This window comes from Cucurbitaria berberidis, assembly GCF_010015615.1.
Source record: "Cucurbitaria berberidis CBS 394.84 unplaced genomic scaffold K460scaffold_2, whole genome shotgun sequence".
In the NCBI taxonomy this organism is placed as follows: domain Eukaryota; kingdom Fungi; phylum Ascomycota; class Dothideomycetes; order Pleosporales; family Cucurbitariaceae; genus Cucurbitaria; species Cucurbitaria berberidis.
This window is the reverse complement of record NW_024468936.1, coordinates 3638431-3656822: the sequence shown is the minus strand read 5'-3', so window position 1 is coordinate 3656822 and position 18392 is coordinate 3638431. Positions and strand designations below refer to the sequence as shown.

The following is an 18392-nucleotide window of genomic DNA, read 5'->3' as shown; positions in this document are numbered from 1 at the left end:
CGCTCGCTCTAATACGCCCGTTGCACACCACCGAGGGATAGCATATCACAGGTCTGGGCACCTCGACTGGCGTTCTTTGCTGTTTCCTATAGCCGTCTATTTGCTTTGGGTGGCGGCAGGACCGACTTCTCTCGTTTGTTTTATTTTTTGAGCCATGTTCTCATGTACGATACGGGAAATATCTTATCGGGACAGCAGATGTGCGCCGATGTAATGGAAGATGAGCCGTGTGCTCTTGCTTGAATCAATTCCCCAGGATTCCATTCATTGAAAATAAGCTTCAAGTGAATCCGTGAAGCTAATACTAACTCGAAGTATATCTTCGACGCTCGCGGTAAGCTTTGGGGAAGCGAGTTACAGGTCAAAGAGAGTCACAATTTCTTTGTCTCGAGAGACACTGGCATAGCTACGTCACCGAGTACCCCAATGTCGTGCCCACCACCATCATCATCACCACCACCACTACCCATCCCTTCACGACTCCCAGCTCAACAAATAGAGGCCAGCGGCTTCTATCGGCATTCCTTGCACCCCTTCTATATCAGTAGCACAGGATCAAGATAAGAAGATAGCGAGCACCACAGCTACATGACGCCAACGCATGCATGCACGGTGCCTGTCACACGTACAGTGGCCCCGCTAAGGACAAGCCCCCGGGACGATCGTCAGGCGGATCAGGCGGAAGGCCGTGTGGAGCCGTTTCATTGGTGGAGCCGTGCGCCTCATTCATCGAGGAGTCAGATGGGGAGGGTTGTGCTTGAACAGTACTTTGTTCCGGGAGCCTCCTCCTTTCTCTTTCCTGATCTTAGTAAACTCTCTATTGTTACCCTGGAGTGGGCTGAAGTCACTCAACGTTTCATGTGAATACCCATTATTATCATTACCACGTCATTATCATGTCTTCGTCTATTGCGATTCCCACCAGGCAGGCGAAACAGCAGTTGGGAAGTGGTAGCGGTGGTGGATCCGTGGACTCGGCGAGTAGCTGTTCGAATTCAAGGTCCAGGACAGAAGAGGGGTTTGCGTATGGCAGCTTTGAAAGCAATGCTCAGGCTGAGACTTCGCCGTCGAGTAGTCTGAGCACCGAGGGCAAGATGAGGAGGCAGTCGCTCATGTGTAAGGCCACCTTCTAGCCACTGCTCACACCACCGCTGTGCACAACTACAGTATACTGACAATCGCGCAGCTGCGACATTCTCCAAAGCCGAACACACAGTTATCAATGTGGGAGATTCGGAGAGTCCGCGATTAGTACGTCACCACTAGACACGCAGGGAACGTGTTATGGGAACGTGCTTGCTAATGAGAGGGCAGATAACATGCGTCAAGGCGTCGCAAGGCTTTGATTGGAATCAAGGTACGTCGCAGCTCTTCTCTCTTCCCGCAGGCGCCTCGAGTCTCGTGTTCCGAAACCAAGACAGCTAGCATGCTCCAAGAGTGTCGCAAGCTGTTCGCCCCAAGTCTACATATATCCACAGTGTCTGAGCTGTATCTGGAAGACTAGCTGGCTGACTTGTGCTCCACAGAAATCTTCCTCCCCAGCTACGCTGATTACCACTTCGACGACCTCGAGCGTCGACAAGATCCCGTACAAGATATCATCCTCTCGGAAGAGGAGATCAAGAACGCACTCCCTTCATAAACCGATCACATCATATGTATATTGGAGCATTGGGTGGGAATGGGGAGAGGTTACCTACAGGAGCATGATAGGATTTGATTTTGGTGGGATATTAGAACATGTTTGGAATGGCGCTTGGATACTGTCTATGGAGAGTTATGCATTGAAATGTACAATATGGGTTATGACTTGGGCGTCGGAGGCACTTTCGCTAAACTAGCCGATCGGCGTATATGAGATTATTTGTTTGAACAACTAGATGCATGTCATTTTACCATTACAATCACATTTACTGTTAATATCTGTCTTGTTCCTGTAGCTGTCCAAGCTGTCTTGCCATTCACTGTAAGCTCCTCAGAGGGGGCGTTCCCTGCGCCCCCACCTCGGCACAGATGCGACAATCGATAAGCACGCCAGTAAGTCGCGGTACCATCATCTTCCAGCGCAAACAACACCAAAACAAACTCAACAAGCCGCACACCACAACCGCCAATACAACCACATAACTTGACATTTCCAAAGACGTCAATCGCTAAGTGATAGGCCCCGACTTCCATCCAAAAGCGACTTGATCAAAGGTCCCCAAGACCACACAGCGTCAACGCGCGCCGCCCACTCTACCACGCACGCCCTCCACACCTCATCGACAATCACGTCACAATGGAGTCGGAACAGCGCAAAATCGAACTCCAATCCCCGGGTGACCTCACATTTCTCACATGTCAAATCCGCACCGCCGCACGCCAAAAGCTCGACCTACACCTGCCCCCCGTATCCGACAGCTCAGAACCCGACGAATTGCGCAAACACGTCGAAGAGCTCGTAGATGCGTTTGTCACCCAAGTGCTCCAGGGCATGCGGAACAATATTTCAATCAATGGGATCCATGTCGTGGCGCGGGGGAGGGAAGGGGACGAAGTAGACGAGCATGGGCAGAAGAAGAAACAGGAGGGTGATATTGCTGTAGAACAAAATGGAGTAGGGGACGACGAGTCACAAGTAGAAAAGGAAGACTTTGAGCCCTTTGACGATAAACTACGGACGCGGTTATCTACCGCTGTACAGAAGCGCGACGCGCTCATCGCCAAGATAAGCCAGCATCGCCGTGCGACTCCTGCAGCGGCTGCGGCGCATTTTCAGGCGCAGTTTGAACGCGAATCGGAGGCCTTGTTTCGTGCGCAGACGGACGTTGATCGGGCTGCGAGGGTTGTTAGCAAGGAGAGTCTGGCGACTGTACAGGCAATCGAGAGGGCAGATGAAGTACAGAGGAATTGGGGACGGGCAGTGGAAGGATTGGGAAGGTTGAATAAAGGGCTACCTGAGACGAGGGCGAGGTTGGAGCGGTGCGGGGATGTTGTTGGGTATTTGAGTGGGGAGGGATGGAAATGAGAATACGACTCGCATTGGAGGGAGATTACTCTTTCTTTCTTCGTCCCGGTCCCTTGGGAATCGAAGATGGGCTGGCTTTTGTGGCGTTCTGGTTTCAAGGTTTGGGTGCAGTTTTTGGGATACCCACATGTTTCCTGTTTTGTGTTGGTAATAGAGCTGGAATTATTAGGTCTACGATTGAGTGGCAATATGACCATGTCTTTCAAGCTGAGCAGTAGTCTAGAAATCTTTCGAAATATAAGTGTTCGTCTAGCTATTGACAGCGATTTATTCTAGTATTACAGAAAGAAAATCTTGATATTGTAATATCTTGAAGAAAAAAAGCACCTCTATTCTATGCCCCAACATCTATACTGTACACTGATCTATACTTTACATACAATATTCCGACACTAATCCCAACACCGTCTAAAAGCGACTAATATCCCTTCCAAACAGCCAATTAACAACCCTAATCTTCAAGTTAGTAAACCACCCCATACAGAACTCCCATGAAGGTTAAGTACTCACCAGTAAATCGGCACAAGAATCTTATTCCTCCAACTGACGGTCCTTGTCAGATACGCGCCGCGCCAAATAATCCACGCCAGATAGCCTTGCATGCTACCTCCCTTGCCACCCTGAAACAGCGCATTCCAGTTCCCAATATACGCCAAGGTTCCCAGGTCCTTGAAGGTAAAACCTGGTTTCTTGTCAATATCGGTCTTGTTGAGGCGTTTAGCAAGCCAGAGGGCTTTTTGTGAAGCGACCTGGGCGGTTGCCGGGTACGATGTGCCCTGGATGATGCCACAGTCTCCGAGGGCGAAGACGTCCGGGTGCATGGCTTCTAGGTCGCTGTCGATGGAGGCGGAATCGGAGGTCGTAGAAGGGATAAGTTTGACGCGCAGACGGTCGTCTGTGATGATGGAGCCGGATTTCGCGTCTCTCTTGACTTTCCATTGTATATCTTTCGATAGAGTGGTACTATTGTTTGACGAAGATGGCGATGAGGATTGGGGAAGGAGCTGTAGACTGTCTGGCGCCTCGCGGACGTGGTCGAGGGCTTGGGCGACAAAGGGGTTTTGCATGAGTCCCGTACCTGCTCTCGTTAGTCACTTCGAACACTCATTATATGACAATATAAATGAACTTACTCCAGACACACATGCCTACGCCGATTTCGCCCTGTTCTTTGACCTTGAGGGTGTACAAAAGATAATCCTTCCTATCTGCTGACCTGTTCCGTTCCACAGGCGCTCCAGACCGCAGTTCTTCTACATGGTGACTAGTCTTGATGTCGATACCCTTGCGTTTAAACTTTTGCATAGCATAAGCTGCTAGCTTTTCGTCAAACATAGGAAGTACCTTCTCTGCGACATCGTAGACGGTGATCTTATGGTAAGGTATAAGCTCGGGATAGATCTTGGCCATGTCCTCGTTGATGAGATCATGCAGCTCGGCGCTAAACTCGATGCCCGTAGGTCCACCTCCTACGACTGCAAAGTTGAGCAGCTGCCTCCTCATCTCATCCGACGTGGTTGGGAGTGCCGCGCCTTCAAAGCATGCTAGGAGTCGATTTCTTATCCGTCGCGTGTCGCCGATATCTTTCAAGAAGAACGCGTTTTCCTTGACGCCAGGCGTGCCGAAGGTCTGGCTGTAACAACCGACCGTGACCACCAGTTTGTCATACGTGAGATCGAAAGTTTTGCCCTTTTCCACATCCTTCTTTCTCTCCGCTGCCCTCTGCTCTTTCGTCTCGCCTGCATGTCGATCCGTTGTCAATGCCATGCCTTGCGTAGGATCATCAACCGCCTCTTCAATCGTAATCGTCTTGTTCTTGAAATCCACATCATCGGCCCAACCCTGGAAGAAACTAACTTTCGTACGCCTACTCCTGACTGGTTCAAGGGCCGTCCGGAACTCAAGAGTTCCTACCGCAGTCGAGGCAAGTAGTGGCGTAAATGCAAAATAGGACCTCGGCGATACAACAACGGCTTGATATTTCTTCGGATCCAGTGTTCTTGCTACCGTAAAGCCTGCCCAGCCAGATCCTAATATAACAACCCGCTCGCGATCTAGGAGAAGCCTGTTTAGCCTGGAAAGTGTTGGACCGGAATACATGTGCGTGGTAAAGTCACGCAGCTACGGCGAGTGCACTTACCGTCTCGACCATCATCTAATTGATTGATAGTTATACCTCTTCTCTGCTGAAGGGTGAACGGGCTTGCTCGTGACAACGGCAGAGCATGTGAAAGTTGAGTTCGTGTGGTCCGAGAGAGAAGCTCTCGGACACCCGGAGGCAATTGCGATATGCGGACAGAAGGAAACATACTTGCTTGTGATGATGGTTTTGTTGACACGCTTTTCAGATGCTAATTGCATCGTTTTGTGTTTTGTCAAATATTTTGTCGGGTGCTTGCGGAAACGGAAGTCCCCGGCCCAGACTACCGTTAGTTGTGACACGGTCGCGCATTAGATTTTCAAATCTTTCAGATGACGTTTAGTCAGGGTGCATTGTGCGAAAAGTGCGTTATCATCTGCTAATCGTGGCACATCATCGGGCAGGGGCTTGTGTTTTTCGGAAGAGTTTGCCGCAAGTGGTTACTATTGCTCCGAAGACAAAACTGTGGATGCTTTTAGAAAGCGGAATTCCACTTACTGCATAAGCTGACAGAGGCTACGCGAAACTATGTCTTGCAGTGTACTTCACCGCGTCGCCGAAAAGTAATCTCCGATTACTTTTCGCGAGAAGCAGGTGGCCATGGCGATCTTCATGTCTGATTACTCTGCATTGCTATCGCTAGAAATCTACCACAGAACCATCTTGTGACTCCAGACCTGATCTATACCGTTTCTCGAACATGCTTCATACAGTTTACAAAAGTGTGTCTCCCAAGGCACAGCGAACAATGGAGCATCCAGCACGAACGGTGTCACCTGCGCCCTCGGCGTCAAGGCTGGGATTTACTTCGACGAGATCAAGAGCAATCAGAGAACCAGTCTCCGCAACGCACTCGGCAATGAAGTCTCCCTCGCGCAGTGTCAAACCACCTCGTACCGGCGTTCCGGTGCTGGGCGCCCACATGGGATCTATGGCGTCAACATCGAAAGAAAGATGAATAGGAGTGTCGCTGCCGATCCAGCCCAGCGCCATATCCATGACTTTGCCGATACCGTGCCTACGGTCATTCATTAGTGTCTAGGGCCCGAGAAAACATGATGAGCACATGCAACTAACCTGTCAATGTCGTGCATGGAGAATGCCTTGATGCCATGTTCCTTCAGGATCTTCTTCTCGCCCCTGTCGATGTCACGCAGACCAATGTAGACGAGCTTCTTCGTGTTGAGACGGTGATGCTCCTTGATCCACCCGAATACGTCCTCCCGCTCGTCAGTTGCCAGTCCAGTCAGGAACGCAACAGGCATGCCGTGGATGTTCCCGCTGTCAGACGTCTCAGGCGTATTGATATCAGCGTGCGCATCGACCCAAATAACGGCGACTTCCTTTCCCAATCTCTCGCGAACAGCTCTTGCAGTGCCGGATATGGTACCCATCGCAATCGAGTGATCGCCGCCGAGCGTGAGAACTAGCTTTCCGGTCTTTGCATGGCTGTACACTTGTTCGCTGACTTGCCTGGTGACGGCGCTGACGAGTTTTGGGCGCTTCATTCCCCGATAATCAGGGTCGTCTGCTGGCACCAATTCTGAGTAGCTATGCACCTGGCCATCGTATGAAACGTTGAACTCCAGATCTTCTTCCAATTGCTTGATAAGACCAGCCTCAATCAATGCCGTCGGTGCAGCTTCTACGCCACCTTTTGGCTGGACAAACTCGTCAGTCGTGAAATTCAAAGTTGACCAGACGAATTTACCTGGCCGCCATTGAAGCCGACTGCGACTATGCCCAAATCATGTCGGTTTGGGAGAAATTTCGGCTGTATGGAGGGCGCGGACGTCATTTTGATAGATTTGCTGTTGGCACAGTTAGGTTTGGGAGCCATGACAGTAGCGGGCCGGATAGTGAAATTTGCGCTTTGTGGCAGCCGTCAAAGGAATGCGACCACACACCAGAAGAAAACACAAGGAACAGAATTGCATCCTGAGCGCACTTGTGGGAAACTCTTACCAGGCTTGAGGAGCTACGCAATACGAGTTGAATATGTATAGCCTGTTGTTGTTGGGGATACGAGCAGTTGGGGTTGCTTGCGTTCACGTTTGCGGTGCAGCGACTCAGGGAGGAAGGTTGGGTGAAGCACAAAGTCAGGGCAGTCGCGGCCTTTTATTTCTGCGCTGGCTGGCTCTTAGGTAATTGTGTGTTGCTGAATTTTCAGACATCGTGTAGACCTTCACTTAGGGGAACTCGAGGTGAGGCTCTCGCGACCACCTGTACTTAAGGGAAATAGCTTTATCTAGGAGATGTAGCAAACCCCCACTAAGGAAGACTCGCCGAGGCGCGATGTCGGAACAGGGAGCTGCTGAGGTAAGGAGAATACAGCAGGCAGCAATACGCCGTCTCGCAAGGCACCGTGAGGCTCTGGAAAGGATCCAAATTCCTTCTTCGGCCTGTCCATGAATGTGTATAAAAATAATATCTAAATACTTTCAAGAGGAACGCCCTGTTCTAATCGCCAGCCAGCCAGCCAGCCTTGGACAGCGAAAGGGCCGTGTCGCGGCCTCTCCGCCTAGTCCGTCCCACAGCTAGGACGGGTTCCTTCGGCTCTGGCGTCAACCATGCCCAACGCGAACCCAGCTGACCATGCTCATATACACCCATTGACTGCTCAAGACGCCTATCACATGCCCTCCATCCCGGGCGTCAAACCCTGAGGCCTGTACGAGCTTATGCGCGAATTGCCGTCAACCAGAGGACATGATCCAACGAGCCTGTGCTCCAGCCATCCGTTTCGTTGTAGCAAAGGGAGCCAAGGGCCAGAGCGCTACAGTTTTACATCTCAGCTGCCATGTCAAGCCAGGGGTAAACTCGATCCGAGAAGGCGTGGCATCTGTGTCAGATGAGAGCATCGAAGTCTGCGTAGCCGCGCAGCCAAGAGACGGAGAATCGAACAAGTCTGTTAGACAAGTCATTGCCGATGCACTCGGGGTGCCCAAATCCAATGTCACAATTACCAAGGGGATGAAAAGTCGGGAAAAGACGGTCGCTGTAGATTTTGCGGAAACAAAGGGCACATTAGAAGACGAGGTCGAGCGGATTAAGAATATGTTATTAGGAAGCGCGAGTCGTTAAGGACTGTCATATGTACATTGTAAGTATGTTTTCGTTTTCCTCCACTGTTTCTCCTTGCTGCCATATGTTCTTCCATTATATTATCATTAATCGAGTCGTGTTTCGAACAAGTGTGGCCTTCTCAGAAAGCTCTAGTACTGCCACGCACCAGGCTTATCAGTCGCAACAGCAAGCGCATTGAATCCCAAGCAATCAGGTCCATAGGTACCACCCTGCACCTGACCAAAGACCTTATATCCCTCTCCCTCGCCAGCAGGGCAAGCTACAAAGCCCGTCTCGAAATTGAGATACCCGAACTGCTGGCCGGCCGCCGGCGCCTGGCGACTGAACTGATCGACAATCGAACCAGTGGGGATGTACGCCGAGTGCGCACCCGTGTAGCTCAAGCTCCCATCAGGTGCCACATACACCTGTTGGCCACCCGGCACAATGACACCCAGGGCCAGCGTTTTATCGCCGCCTGCGAGGACCGTAGTGTTGCCTGCGGGGCAGGCGTCGCCGACCTGAGCGACGGGGCAGTAGGATGACGGGCCTGGGCCGCCGAGGTAGAACTTGCCTCCGCGCGCAGTGAGTGCTTGCAGGTGGATGGGCGAAGCGCTGCGGGCGGAGATGACGCCGAAGTAGGATGGGCCTGACGGATCGGGCGTGGGTGTTGGTGTAGAAGAGGCAGCTGGGGGTGTAGCTGGGGGTGCAGCGCAGTAGGGTCCTGCGAGGGCAGTAGTGACGAGGGCTGTAAAAGCGAAAGTGGACTTCATCTTGACGGTGTGTGAAGTCTCAACTGAGTGTTGATCGGTAGCGAATGTAGAAAGTAAAAGGTCAAAAATTGAACTTTTGACGAAGCGATTGAAGTCTGAAAGGCTTGATTGATGTGAATGGCACTTGAGGGCTGCCACTTCACGGCTTATATACGTTTACCAATGAGGGGTCACAAGCCTCTCATCCAGCTACGCATCTGCAGACCATACATGCACACACGCTTGTAAGTTCCCCGCTGAGCAACGAGCGCATCACGAGCGATCATCATGCACAGAACAAGTCAAGCTCCTCTATCGACGACTCTGAACCTACAACGGAACAGCCGGAATGTTGCATTGTTGCAGCGTAATGTACCACACCAACGTTGAGCCAAGCTAAAGCCACGAACACGATGTGCCCATGGCTGATCATGTCGTGTTCAGGGTCACAAGATCGTGTTTGCGGGGCTGAATGGGCATCGCTCGGAGCCTTTTACCCCTAAGCGAGGCGTATCACGTATATAGTGTGTATTTTGGGAGTATTGGTATCCATAGAGTCGCTGCTACTTGTCGACTAGCTATGCAAAGTGCTCCCCGCACTGTAGCCACAAGGAACCTTGAGCGAGTTCTCAGAACTTCCCGAACAGAAGACGAACCATGGCTGGCGGTCTCTAGGATAGTGTGTGACCGTCGTCAATAAGTGAGAGTGACGTCGATGTCCCCGCTTGTGCCACACCTTAATCTTCATGCTCCTGGTCCTGTTGCTAGTGTTCCGCTAGAAATAGGAATCTCATTGCTATGGTTGACGTCGCGCGATTTTACAATACACCGAGGTTCTCAGTAGCTAGTTACGGCGTTGCCGAGAGCTGACGCTTTGTGCCACGATGACTGAGCAGCTTTTGACATGGAAAAATGCACATGTCAGTACCCAAGTCAGCAAGGTTCTTCGATGGTCGAGAACAACGCAACCTTGGTTGACTATGCTATCGAGCGAGGGCTTCTAGCGTCTCAAAGCATACTACGACATCTCCGGTTGTTGAAAGGCCGATATCCCTCGAATCGGCCATAGCGGCCACGCTATCCAATAACTTCGACAATGTGCATCGCGTTCAGTTTCCTTGTATGCGTAAATAGGTAGCTTGAAATTAATCTCTTGCCCGCCGTCGAGGCTCCGTGTTGATAATCTTTACGCTTCAGAAGCGGTGAAGAGGTTATCCAAAATAGACCCACGTGCGAGGGCGGCTAGAGTAGTGTCGAAGCTCTTCAGAGTATCACAACAAAGTTACATCCATAGACACAGCTTTCCGCTCGCCGTACCCGCTGCGACCCAGTCCAGCGTAGGATGGAACTTGGCCACAGCCGGTACCGCAGTAATACCGTCACCTCCCAGCTGTGCTAATTGCTGCCCTTTGGCAGTGTAAATGTCGACAAAGCGGTTCATATTGCCAATGCAGAAACGCTGGAGGCCGTCTTGAGGAAACTGCTGCCATTGAGCTCGGAGTCTATGCGCGGTTGTTAGCTTGACACATCTGAATTGTGTAGGAAACATGGGCAGCGTACATGGTAACCCATCGTCCGGTTTGGTTATTGTGAGGAACGACAACCGATGGCTTCATCTCGGAATCAGTCAGAGAGGTACCCGCGCTCCAATCTGCACAATTGCCAAAGTCATGAATCTTGATCGTGTCGTCGTATGAAGCAGTGGCTACTTGGCCGGCCGAACTCCACGCGGCGTGTGAGACTGATAGTCGGCTTTCATGCTCACCGACGAGAGCTGGCGCGCGGTTTTCGCCTTTTCCGCTAATCTTGCGTAGATCCCAAATCTTCAGAGTGCGGTCCAAGGAGGCGGTGGCTACGAGATGCGGATGCAGTGGGTGGAGACTGAAACCACCAATCTTCTTCTCCGACAATTGGAAAGTCTGAAGTCCTGCCGCTTTCTCTAAGGGCGTGCGCATATCATATATACCAAAGCGGCCGTCCAGCGTTGAAAAGTACAACATGTTGGGGTCATCTTTCGAGATTTCAATGCCAGATAGTGGTGCTTCTTCATTCGCATCAGACGGTGCATAGACCTCGACTGCCACACCCTTGGCCAGGTCTAGTTTCCGCACTGTCGAGTCGTATGACGCGGAAAATAACGCGTTTGAATCGTGCGGGCTGAACTGGAAGGTATGTATAGTCCGAGTATGTGGCTTTAGTGTGGTAATCGTAGGTCCTTCGGCATCCGCGTCTTCGTCGTCTTCTTGTTTTACTTCTGCTACCTGTTGCGAAGCATCGCATATACCAAGGTGGCCTAATTTATCGCCCGCGAAGACTAGTGGTTTCTCAGTCGTCGGGTGCAGGCCCATAGCGTAGATTCTTTCGGGTGTTATCTTGATCTCGTTGGGCTCAAAATCCTCCCAAAGCTGCAAGCCGCTCATTCTCTCTCTCAGCGCTCTCAACTCCTTGTCCGTCGTCTCTTTCACGTCGTCGAAATCGAATGTGCGCTCGTACGGATTCGCAGGACCAACGTTGGACAAAAAGTTCCCACTCTGGTTCCAATCTTTACCCGCAACCACGATGTCGCTGAAGTCGAAGGCATCGCTGACTCGCTGTCTCTTCGCGCGGTCTGCGTCCTTTATTGCTACGAATTCCTCCTCAGCCTTGCGCTTCGCTGTCTCGCTGTCTGCCTCGATGCCTTTCAGACGAGAGGAAGTCCGCCGGGGCGCGATATCTTCTTGCTTGATCTTCTTGGGCGCAGTCTTCTTCGACCTCGGCTTTGTTGACGCTGGCGCTTTTACTTTGCCTGTAGGGCCCAGCCCGGCCTGTGCTGCCTCCATTTCCAGGTTTCGCAGCAGCGCCTGCGTCTTCGCAATGTTCTCTTGTCGCTTGAGCTCATACTCACTGAGCTCCACGTTCTTCAAACGCGCCATGATCAAGTCGGTAGTAATGAATTACCGGATGCGATCCGAAGCACTTGTGTGTCTGTAGCGGTCGCGGAGAGTCGGGTCGATGGGTATTGCTGTGATGTCGTATTTGGGACTCGAATAATGGCGAACTTCAACGAGAGAGCGTGAACCTGAAGGCAACTACAGACGTGAGACGGAAAGCCTGAATCGCGCCGCCACTAGCGCAAACGCGTCCTACGCGCCCATCACGTGACAGCGTGTAAGGCATCTGCAGCATCTGGATCTGTTCAATCGCATTGGTGCAACGATCGAACTCACCCTATGTGGGACGAGCAGCCTTAAGCTATGCATGCAGCCACCCATGAGCATCAAGTGTTGCACGAACCGAATCGCTGATCGGCATCGACCTGCGAACAGTCCGATAGTCTTGGCAGATTTGCGGAGACTCGGTGACCTTCACGTAGCATCATCCTAACGTCCTCCTCCTCATCCACCACTATGGCATCTACTCGAGTTGCCAACTCAAGTTTTAGGGCGGTTCGAGCTGCCTCAATCCGCCCAGCAGCTGCATGGAGACAGCAATGTCTATACCACTCGTACGACTACGCCCAACCGCCACCGTTCCCTCCTGCTGAAGCCGCGATTCTGTCCGCCGCATATTCACACGTACCGAACCATGGTTTTACAATAGACACACTGAAGCTCGGTGCTCGCGATACCGGATATCTGGACGTCTCCACGAACCTACTACCACGCGGGGTGTTCGATTTGATCAACTATCACCTCGTCACACAGCGACTGGCGTTACAGAACAGTGTGCAGTTCCCGGATGACGGCGCAGCTACAAAGAAGATGGGTGTGGGGGCTAAGGTTAGGACGTTGACACTGGCGCGGTTACGGGCGAATAAGCCTGTTATACATCGATGGCAGGAGGTATAACAACATGCAACAAGCTATGATTCTAAACACTGATGTTTGGCAGGCGCTTGCAATCATGGCTCAGCCGACATACGTTGCCCCATCCGTCGCCGAATTAGCAAAACTCGCAGACGAGATATGGTTTCTTTCAGGCGACCAAAGTGTCGATAGCAGCTGGTACACAAAACGGGCAACACTATCCGCGATATACTCCTCTACTGAGGTTTTCATGACGCAAGACAAGTCGGCAAATTTTGTCGAGACAGAACAGTTCCTGGACAATAGGCTAGAGGACCTGACGAAAATTGGTGGCTTTTTGGGAGGCCTGGGTGAATGGTTGAATTATACAGGTCATTCTGCCATTAATGTGCTCAGGAGTAAGGGCGCACGCATTTGAGCTATACCAGTGCTTGCAAGCCGGCGAGCAAAGTATTACGGCGCTCTTCAAGTGCACATCGGGTAGGACTGTCGTGTCTACTCGACATGTAAATGGAGACATTGCATGGCCTGACTAGATGCACCCGACCACGACCTTTCGAATAAAGCCGGCGGTAACCATTCGTGGATTGCCATTCCCGAGACATTATTGTATGATTAGTGTACCGCTAGACTCGATTAAGATCGAACATGAAGTCCTTGGCATGAAATCACGAGAGCTGTGGCTGGTATAATTCTGCCGGCATACTACCATGAGAAATCGGCTGGAAACTCTCGGGGTTGACACATTAAGTCGAGCAAGATGCGATTGCACGTGATAGTTTCGCATACTTCTCTCAGCTTCCTGACCACGCGCCTCAATCTACGATCGTACGACATGGTGGACTCCGCGATGTAGGTGGCTATCAGTTCGGACTTCTAGTCCATAACCAATGACTGACAAGACCAATTACCACTGCGACTCGCGCAGTTTTGCCCAACATACCCAGCACGATTGTGAAACAAAGGTGCTACCTAGGTATGCGCCCAAAGCTAGGCTGGATCCAACATGTGTTGTTACCGTGGTTCGCCTGGGAATGCTTTCTGGTAGCATTTCTCTATAAATCCTTTTGGTCCAAACGCAACAAGCTCACGATGTAGCTTCGGCCCACTCTCCTAGTGGGCTCTTTGCTGTATATGTTTTCGGAGAAAAATGCCGGAGTACTGGAACAAAATAGGACGTCATAATGAGGCGATTGTCACTGCAGGCAATCGACCGATGAAGCCTCCCCATTTCTGATTGGGGCGTGTTCTTTCGGCTCAAATTTTCAGGGCCCCCTCTTGGTAGCAAAACAAGCAGCGATGGCCACGTTAAAGTCGATCTAAGACGCACAGCAGAAACGCTAAAGCGCTGTATTGCTTGCATGAGCTGCCAATTCCGCATAGCAGAGAGGCACTAACGGCCAAAATAGTGTCCAGCAACTCGATGACAAAACGGTGTTGCTCAGGCAATAATGGCCTCTTCGACGTGTGTGGGACTGAAGCGTCGGAAAGGTGGGCTCCGTCCAGAGCCGAGGGGTGCGTTCTCTATCGCGTAGTGGCACTTGTGTCGATTTCGACGGGCAGATATCGATGACCGGACGTAGGTTGGCTAATGGACATGAAGCTATTCGGCATGTTAACAATCATCACCAATTGCGGTGGGAATCGGGACACGAACAGGGGCTACCTTTCGGCACTCCTTTGCCAATGGTGCCCGTTCGGGCGACGGGTGGTGAGAGACAGAGGCTCATCGACGATGCGGTGCGGATGCTAGCACGGTCTGGCCCCGCACCATGTCCGCGCCTGCCTCAGGGCACGCACGCACGCACGCACCCCGATCCTCACAGCAGTTCTTGGCATCGTGGCAATGGACCACATCGACAGCCCTGCCCACGGCAAAGATCAATACTCACCATGGACTCGACGCTCAAAATGCCCCCATCCTCGTCGCCCGGGCGCTATACTCGGATCCTTCCTCTACCAGCCTCGCTACCTCTGCCCACCCACCCACCCCTCCACACTCCAGAAACAGCATCTCACAACCAACATCACCGTAAAGACAGCGTCCGCGGACCCGTCTGACCATACTTGAGCCTCAACAACTGTCTGCTGCAACCAGATACCTGGACTTTCTGCCAGTTTAAGACAGGTTGGGACCTGAGCAAGCGTTCAAGATTTACGTATTAGAGCCAACAGTACAGTGAGATCGGCCGTGCTGCGCACATGGGGCATGTTCTTTACCCATAGCCTATCAGCCTCCATTGAGCGACCATGAACGACCCTCCAGGAACCATACCCTCCTCTACGTCTGTCCAACAACACCCACGTCGCCCACCACCCCACAAGTCGGTTTCCCTTCGGCACAGTCTGTCCACGTCCGGTGCCAGCTCGAAAGGGGCCATCAAACACCAGCTGAATACGCACAACCCTGCCACCGACAAGGCCTACCCATCTTCAAGTGTCTCTCCAATCGTCCTGTCGAACAAGATCAGCTCGGGAGAAAGCAGCGACGCTGGAGGATGGTTCGAGACAACGAATAACAACGCCAAACAGAACGATGCCTCATTTGTCGACAGTGAGTGGTATCCCCAGCGCTCCGGCATCGGCATGAATACTAAACATTCATTCGTAGATGATCCACCGTTCTTCCTCCGGAACTCTTCCTCGTCAGAGACTCCGCCCGATACATCTCAATATACGCATGCACACTCCGCGATCCCATACCGCCCTACTCTGGCACGCTTCGGCACCGATGGTAGCAGCACGGAGGAGTTTCGGAGCGTCATCGATGATTTGACGGTTGCCAATAAAAAGCTCAAGCAGAAACTCAAAAAGTATGAGAAGCTATACGATGCTCACCTCCAAGAAGAGAAGTTGTTCGAAGTCAAGTTTCATGGCCTGCCCGATCACAAGAAGAAGGAGCTGGAAGAGACTCTTCGCAAGTTCGCTACCGAACTCGATGACGGTGCAAGCAGTGGCTATCCACCGGTCTTGTCGTATGCGTCTGCTCTCGAACCACAGCACACTGTCTCGTCGACATCTCGATTTGCCGAGTCTGGATACGCTTCATTGTCTGCATCTGGTCAGAACTCATCTGTGCTATCGAATCAACACAATGACCGTCGCAAAGTGAGCAAATCGCAATATAACCGCCAGCAGGAGAACATTCAATCATACCTCCACGACATTCCCCTAAACTTACTCTCGCAGAAGACTGCGCCCATGACAGACAAGTCGAAGAAGAAGTTAGTGGCACGGCGGCTCGAACAAATCTTCGCAGGGAAGCGATCAGCGTCCGGAAACCATCAACAGCCTTTGCAGCAGGAGGAGGTTGCACAATCGGCAGCTACGGCGGATCGAGAAGAGAGGGAAGCGGGTGGAAAGCAACTTCGACCGGAAGGGCTGCGCGAGGCCCGCATCATGACGGAGGAGGTGAACGGAGAAGATTCTGCAAACCAAAGCGTGGCAATTCCTGGTTCTCGTCCTACTTTATACACAGGCGAAGACTTCGTGGGGTCAGGCCGTTCACCCGACCAACGACCAACAAGACCTTTGGATCTGGATCTTTATCGAGCACAAGTTTCTGTCGAAAATATGGATTATATTCGGCATCTCGGCTTCTTGCCGCCAGACATGGTGTCCGGAGAAGCGCCGATGGACGGACAAGGTTGGCTCTATCTCAACCTTCTCATCAACATGGCCCAACTGCACACGCTCAATGTGACCCCGGAGTTCGTGAAGGATGCACTGCATGAGTATAGCAGCCACTTGGAAATCTCCCGCGATGGACGGAAGATTCGCTGGAAAGGCGGTTTCGATGTCACTAAGCACAGTGGGGAGAGCTCTTCTGAACACCACAGTGGCACTTCACCTTCAGACATCATACCCGGCTCTGGGTCGCGTGAGGCAAATAGCGAAGTACAAGCCCATTCGGAGCAACGAGCGCGAAAATTAGCGAGCGTCAAAAAGGAGAAAGACCAACACAAGTTCAGCTATAAGCCACTTTTCATTCACAACGAAGACTCTGAGGAGGATGAGGATTACTATGGCTTTGATGCCGAATCCTCTGGCAACTCGCAGCCACGAAGAAACGGCAATTCTTCGGGCTTTGGCAGCTTCGCTTTGCAAAGCTCTTCGTTGAAACCAAGACGCGATGATGGCCCGATCATCTTCTATACCAATGCCAAGTTCTGTACCGACCTTAGCGGCGATCGTCTTGGCGTCTCACACGCCAAACCAGGGGCATACAAGACTATTACGAGTCATCCTCTCGGTACTGAATCAGATGTACGATCGTCGATTCAACGAATGTCTGAAATCTCCGACCTCAGAGGTCCTCTTGATGCCTCCTCAATGGACCTTGATTCTATCAACGGTTCGCGTGCAGTCTCGAGTAGTGAAGATTTCGGGTTCTCGCCCGACTCGTTGAAGAATGACAGCGGCAATAATAGTCCAGATGTAGTGGATTTTGAAGCCTCAGGGTTGGGCGGAGTGCAACCAGAGGACAATTTTTCAATTTCTGTGCGGCGTTCGCAGGTACAGACTGCATCGTCGGGAGCTGTTCGCCCTCGCAGGTCTAGTTTCTATCCGAAGAAGATCTACGATGTTCTGACTAAACGACCTTCTGCTGAAGATCAAGACTCATCTTCCGCCTGTTCGCCACAACGCTTCATCAAAGAAGAAATTTTATCCGCATCACGGACGTCTCTGCCCAGCTCTACGCTCCCGCCCGCCTCCTTTTTGCCTTTCGACTCGACATCAGAAGACGTAGATTCCGATCTTGACTCGGGCCTCGACTCGGACCTTGATTCTGACACATCATCCACAGCAGACTCCGAGTCCGATGAAATTCCAGACACCACTTTCCAACTACTCAACATCCCTCTGGCCGCCGTAGGCAACCCGGATGAAGCTGAGGAAGCAGACGAATCAGATTATTCAGACGAAAGTGATGGCAGCGTCGACTTCCTCGCCACAGCCCGTCAACTCGACCCCAAGACTGTTCGCGCATCCGAGCGTGAGTATGATGCCGCCTTGGCGGATCGTCTCGTAGAGGCGATTCCAGCGGGTAGTTCGGCGGCTACGGCAGGTGGTGGTAGCGGGTTCAATAGTCCTATTGATCAAAAACCTGGAGATGGCGCTGTTGCGCTTAGTCATGAAGGGGACGCATGGCAGCAGAGCGCAACGAGTGGTAGTATATCGTCCCGTGCGAAGAAGCTGAAGAGGGCAAGAACGAGTGATTCTGTCACTACAGTATCGCAGCCTGACAAAGGGTCAAAGAGCCAGAAACTGAATGGGCAATAAGTACTTCGTTTAGCATGTGTTGTGGCTATATCTGTCCATTCAGTTGTCATCGGCATGAGTGGATGTCTTTATGGAATTGCATAGCATGGCGTTGGAACTTTGACGATATACCCACATTGTTTCACATTGTTTGAGTTGCTTATGCGTTGCTTGTTCGTTCTCATTGCCCATTTGCACATCGGCGACGAACATGGACCCGCCACAAACTTAACCTCAATGTATTCTTTTCGATACTTTCTCGTTCCTCGTAAGGACAACACCTCGTCTGTACTGTGCTGCTCTCGGTCAATATTCAGATTCCTTTGTTGATTATGATCACCTTCACAAGTTCACCACATAGAAGTCTGTCTTCGGGT

At 51.7% G+C, this 18392-nt stretch overlaps 9 protein-coding genes across 9 annotated transcripts; 5 read left to right on the top strand and 4 right to left on the bottom strand.

Annotated features, from left to right (window-relative positions):
- The first annotated feature begins 771 nt into the window (after window positions 1-771).
- On the top strand, window positions 772-1889 carry K460DRAFT_364271 (uncharacterized protein). Its single transcript, XM_040932977.1, has 4 exons — window positions 772-1116; window positions 1187-1251; window positions 1315-1357; window positions 1527-1889. Exons 1-4 carry the CDS (start codon window positions 897-899, stop codon window positions 1640-1642), a joined length of 444 nt encoding a protein of 147 aa, XP_040790868.1. The 5' UTR covers window positions 772-896; the 3' UTR covers window positions 1643-1889.
- A 186-nt stretch (window positions 1890-2075) lies between these two features.
- Window positions 2076-3272, top strand: K460DRAFT_364270 (uncharacterized protein). The gene has a single exon (XM_040932976.1). The coding sequence runs from the start codon at window positions 2282-2284 to the stop codon at window positions 3008-3010; it is 729 nt and encodes a 242-aa protein (XP_040790867.1). The 5' UTR covers window positions 2076-2281; the 3' UTR covers window positions 3011-3272.
- A 244-nt stretch (window positions 3273-3516) lies between these two features.
- Window positions 3517-5319, bottom strand: K460DRAFT_375177 (FAD/NAD(P)-binding domain-containing protein; the record flags this gene model as incomplete). Its single annotated transcript, XM_040934741.1, has 3 exons — window positions 3517-4088; window positions 4144-5064; window positions 5151-5319. The coding sequence occupies 3 exons, from the start codon at window positions 5317-5319 to the stop codon at window positions 3517-3519; spliced, it is 1662 nt and encodes a 553-aa protein (XP_040790866.1).
- Window positions 5320-5680: 361 nt separating this feature from the next.
- K460DRAFT_364268 (Ureohydrolase) lies at window positions 5681-6959 on the bottom strand. Its single transcript, XM_040932975.1, has 3 exons — window positions 6862-6959; window positions 6228-6811; window positions 5681-6168 (listed from the first exon to the last, which is right to left on the bottom strand). Exons 1-3 carry the CDS (start codon window positions 6946-6948, stop codon window positions 5865-5867), a joined length of 975 nt encoding a protein of 324 aa, XP_040790865.1. The 5' UTR covers window positions 6949-6959; the 3' UTR covers window positions 5681-5864.
- A 643-nt stretch (window positions 6960-7602) lies between these two features.
- Window positions 7603-8507, top strand: K460DRAFT_364267 (YggU-like protein). The gene is made up of 2 exons (XM_040932974.1): window positions 7603-8253; window positions 8404-8507. The coding sequence occupies exon 1, from the start codon at window positions 7860-7862 to the stop codon at window positions 8232-8234; it is 375 nt and encodes a 124-aa protein (XP_040790864.1). The 5' UTR covers window positions 7603-7859; the 3' UTR covers window positions 8235-8253; window positions 8404-8507.
- K460DRAFT_280281 (uncharacterized protein) lies at window positions 8366-8989 on the bottom strand (the record flags this gene model as incomplete). The annotated part of the gene is made up of 1 exon (XM_040928395.1): window positions 8366-8989. The coding sequence occupies one exon, from the start codon at window positions 8987-8989 to the stop codon at window positions 8366-8368; it is 624 nt and encodes a 207-aa protein (XP_040790863.1).
- Window positions 8990-10250: 1261 nt separating this feature from the next.
- On the bottom strand, window positions 10251-11880 carry K460DRAFT_375174 (WD repeat-containing protein; the record flags this gene model as incomplete). Its single annotated transcript, XM_040934740.1, has 2 exons — window positions 10251-10470; window positions 10529-11880. 2 exons carry the CDS (start codon window positions 11878-11880, stop codon window positions 10251-10253), a joined length of 1572 nt encoding a protein of 523 aa, XP_040790862.1.
- Window positions 11881-12354: 474 nt separating this feature from the next.
- Window positions 12355-13171, top strand: K460DRAFT_375173 (ubiquinone biosynthesis protein COQ9; the record flags this gene model as incomplete). The annotated part of the gene is made up of 2 exons (XM_040934739.1): window positions 12355-12789; window positions 12839-13171. The coding sequence occupies 2 exons, from the start codon at window positions 12355-12357 to the stop codon at window positions 13169-13171; spliced, it is 768 nt and encodes a 255-aa protein (XP_040790861.1).
- A 1832-nt stretch (window positions 13172-15003) lies between these two features.
- K460DRAFT_260932 (uncharacterized protein) lies at window positions 15004-17802 on the top strand (the record flags this gene model as incomplete). Its single annotated transcript, XM_040927461.1, has 2 exons — window positions 15004-15307; window positions 15365-17802. Coding segments are annotated over 2 exons (2742 nt in total), but the record flags the coding sequence as incomplete, so codon positions are not given.
- Window positions 17803-18392: the final 590 nt, after the last annotated feature.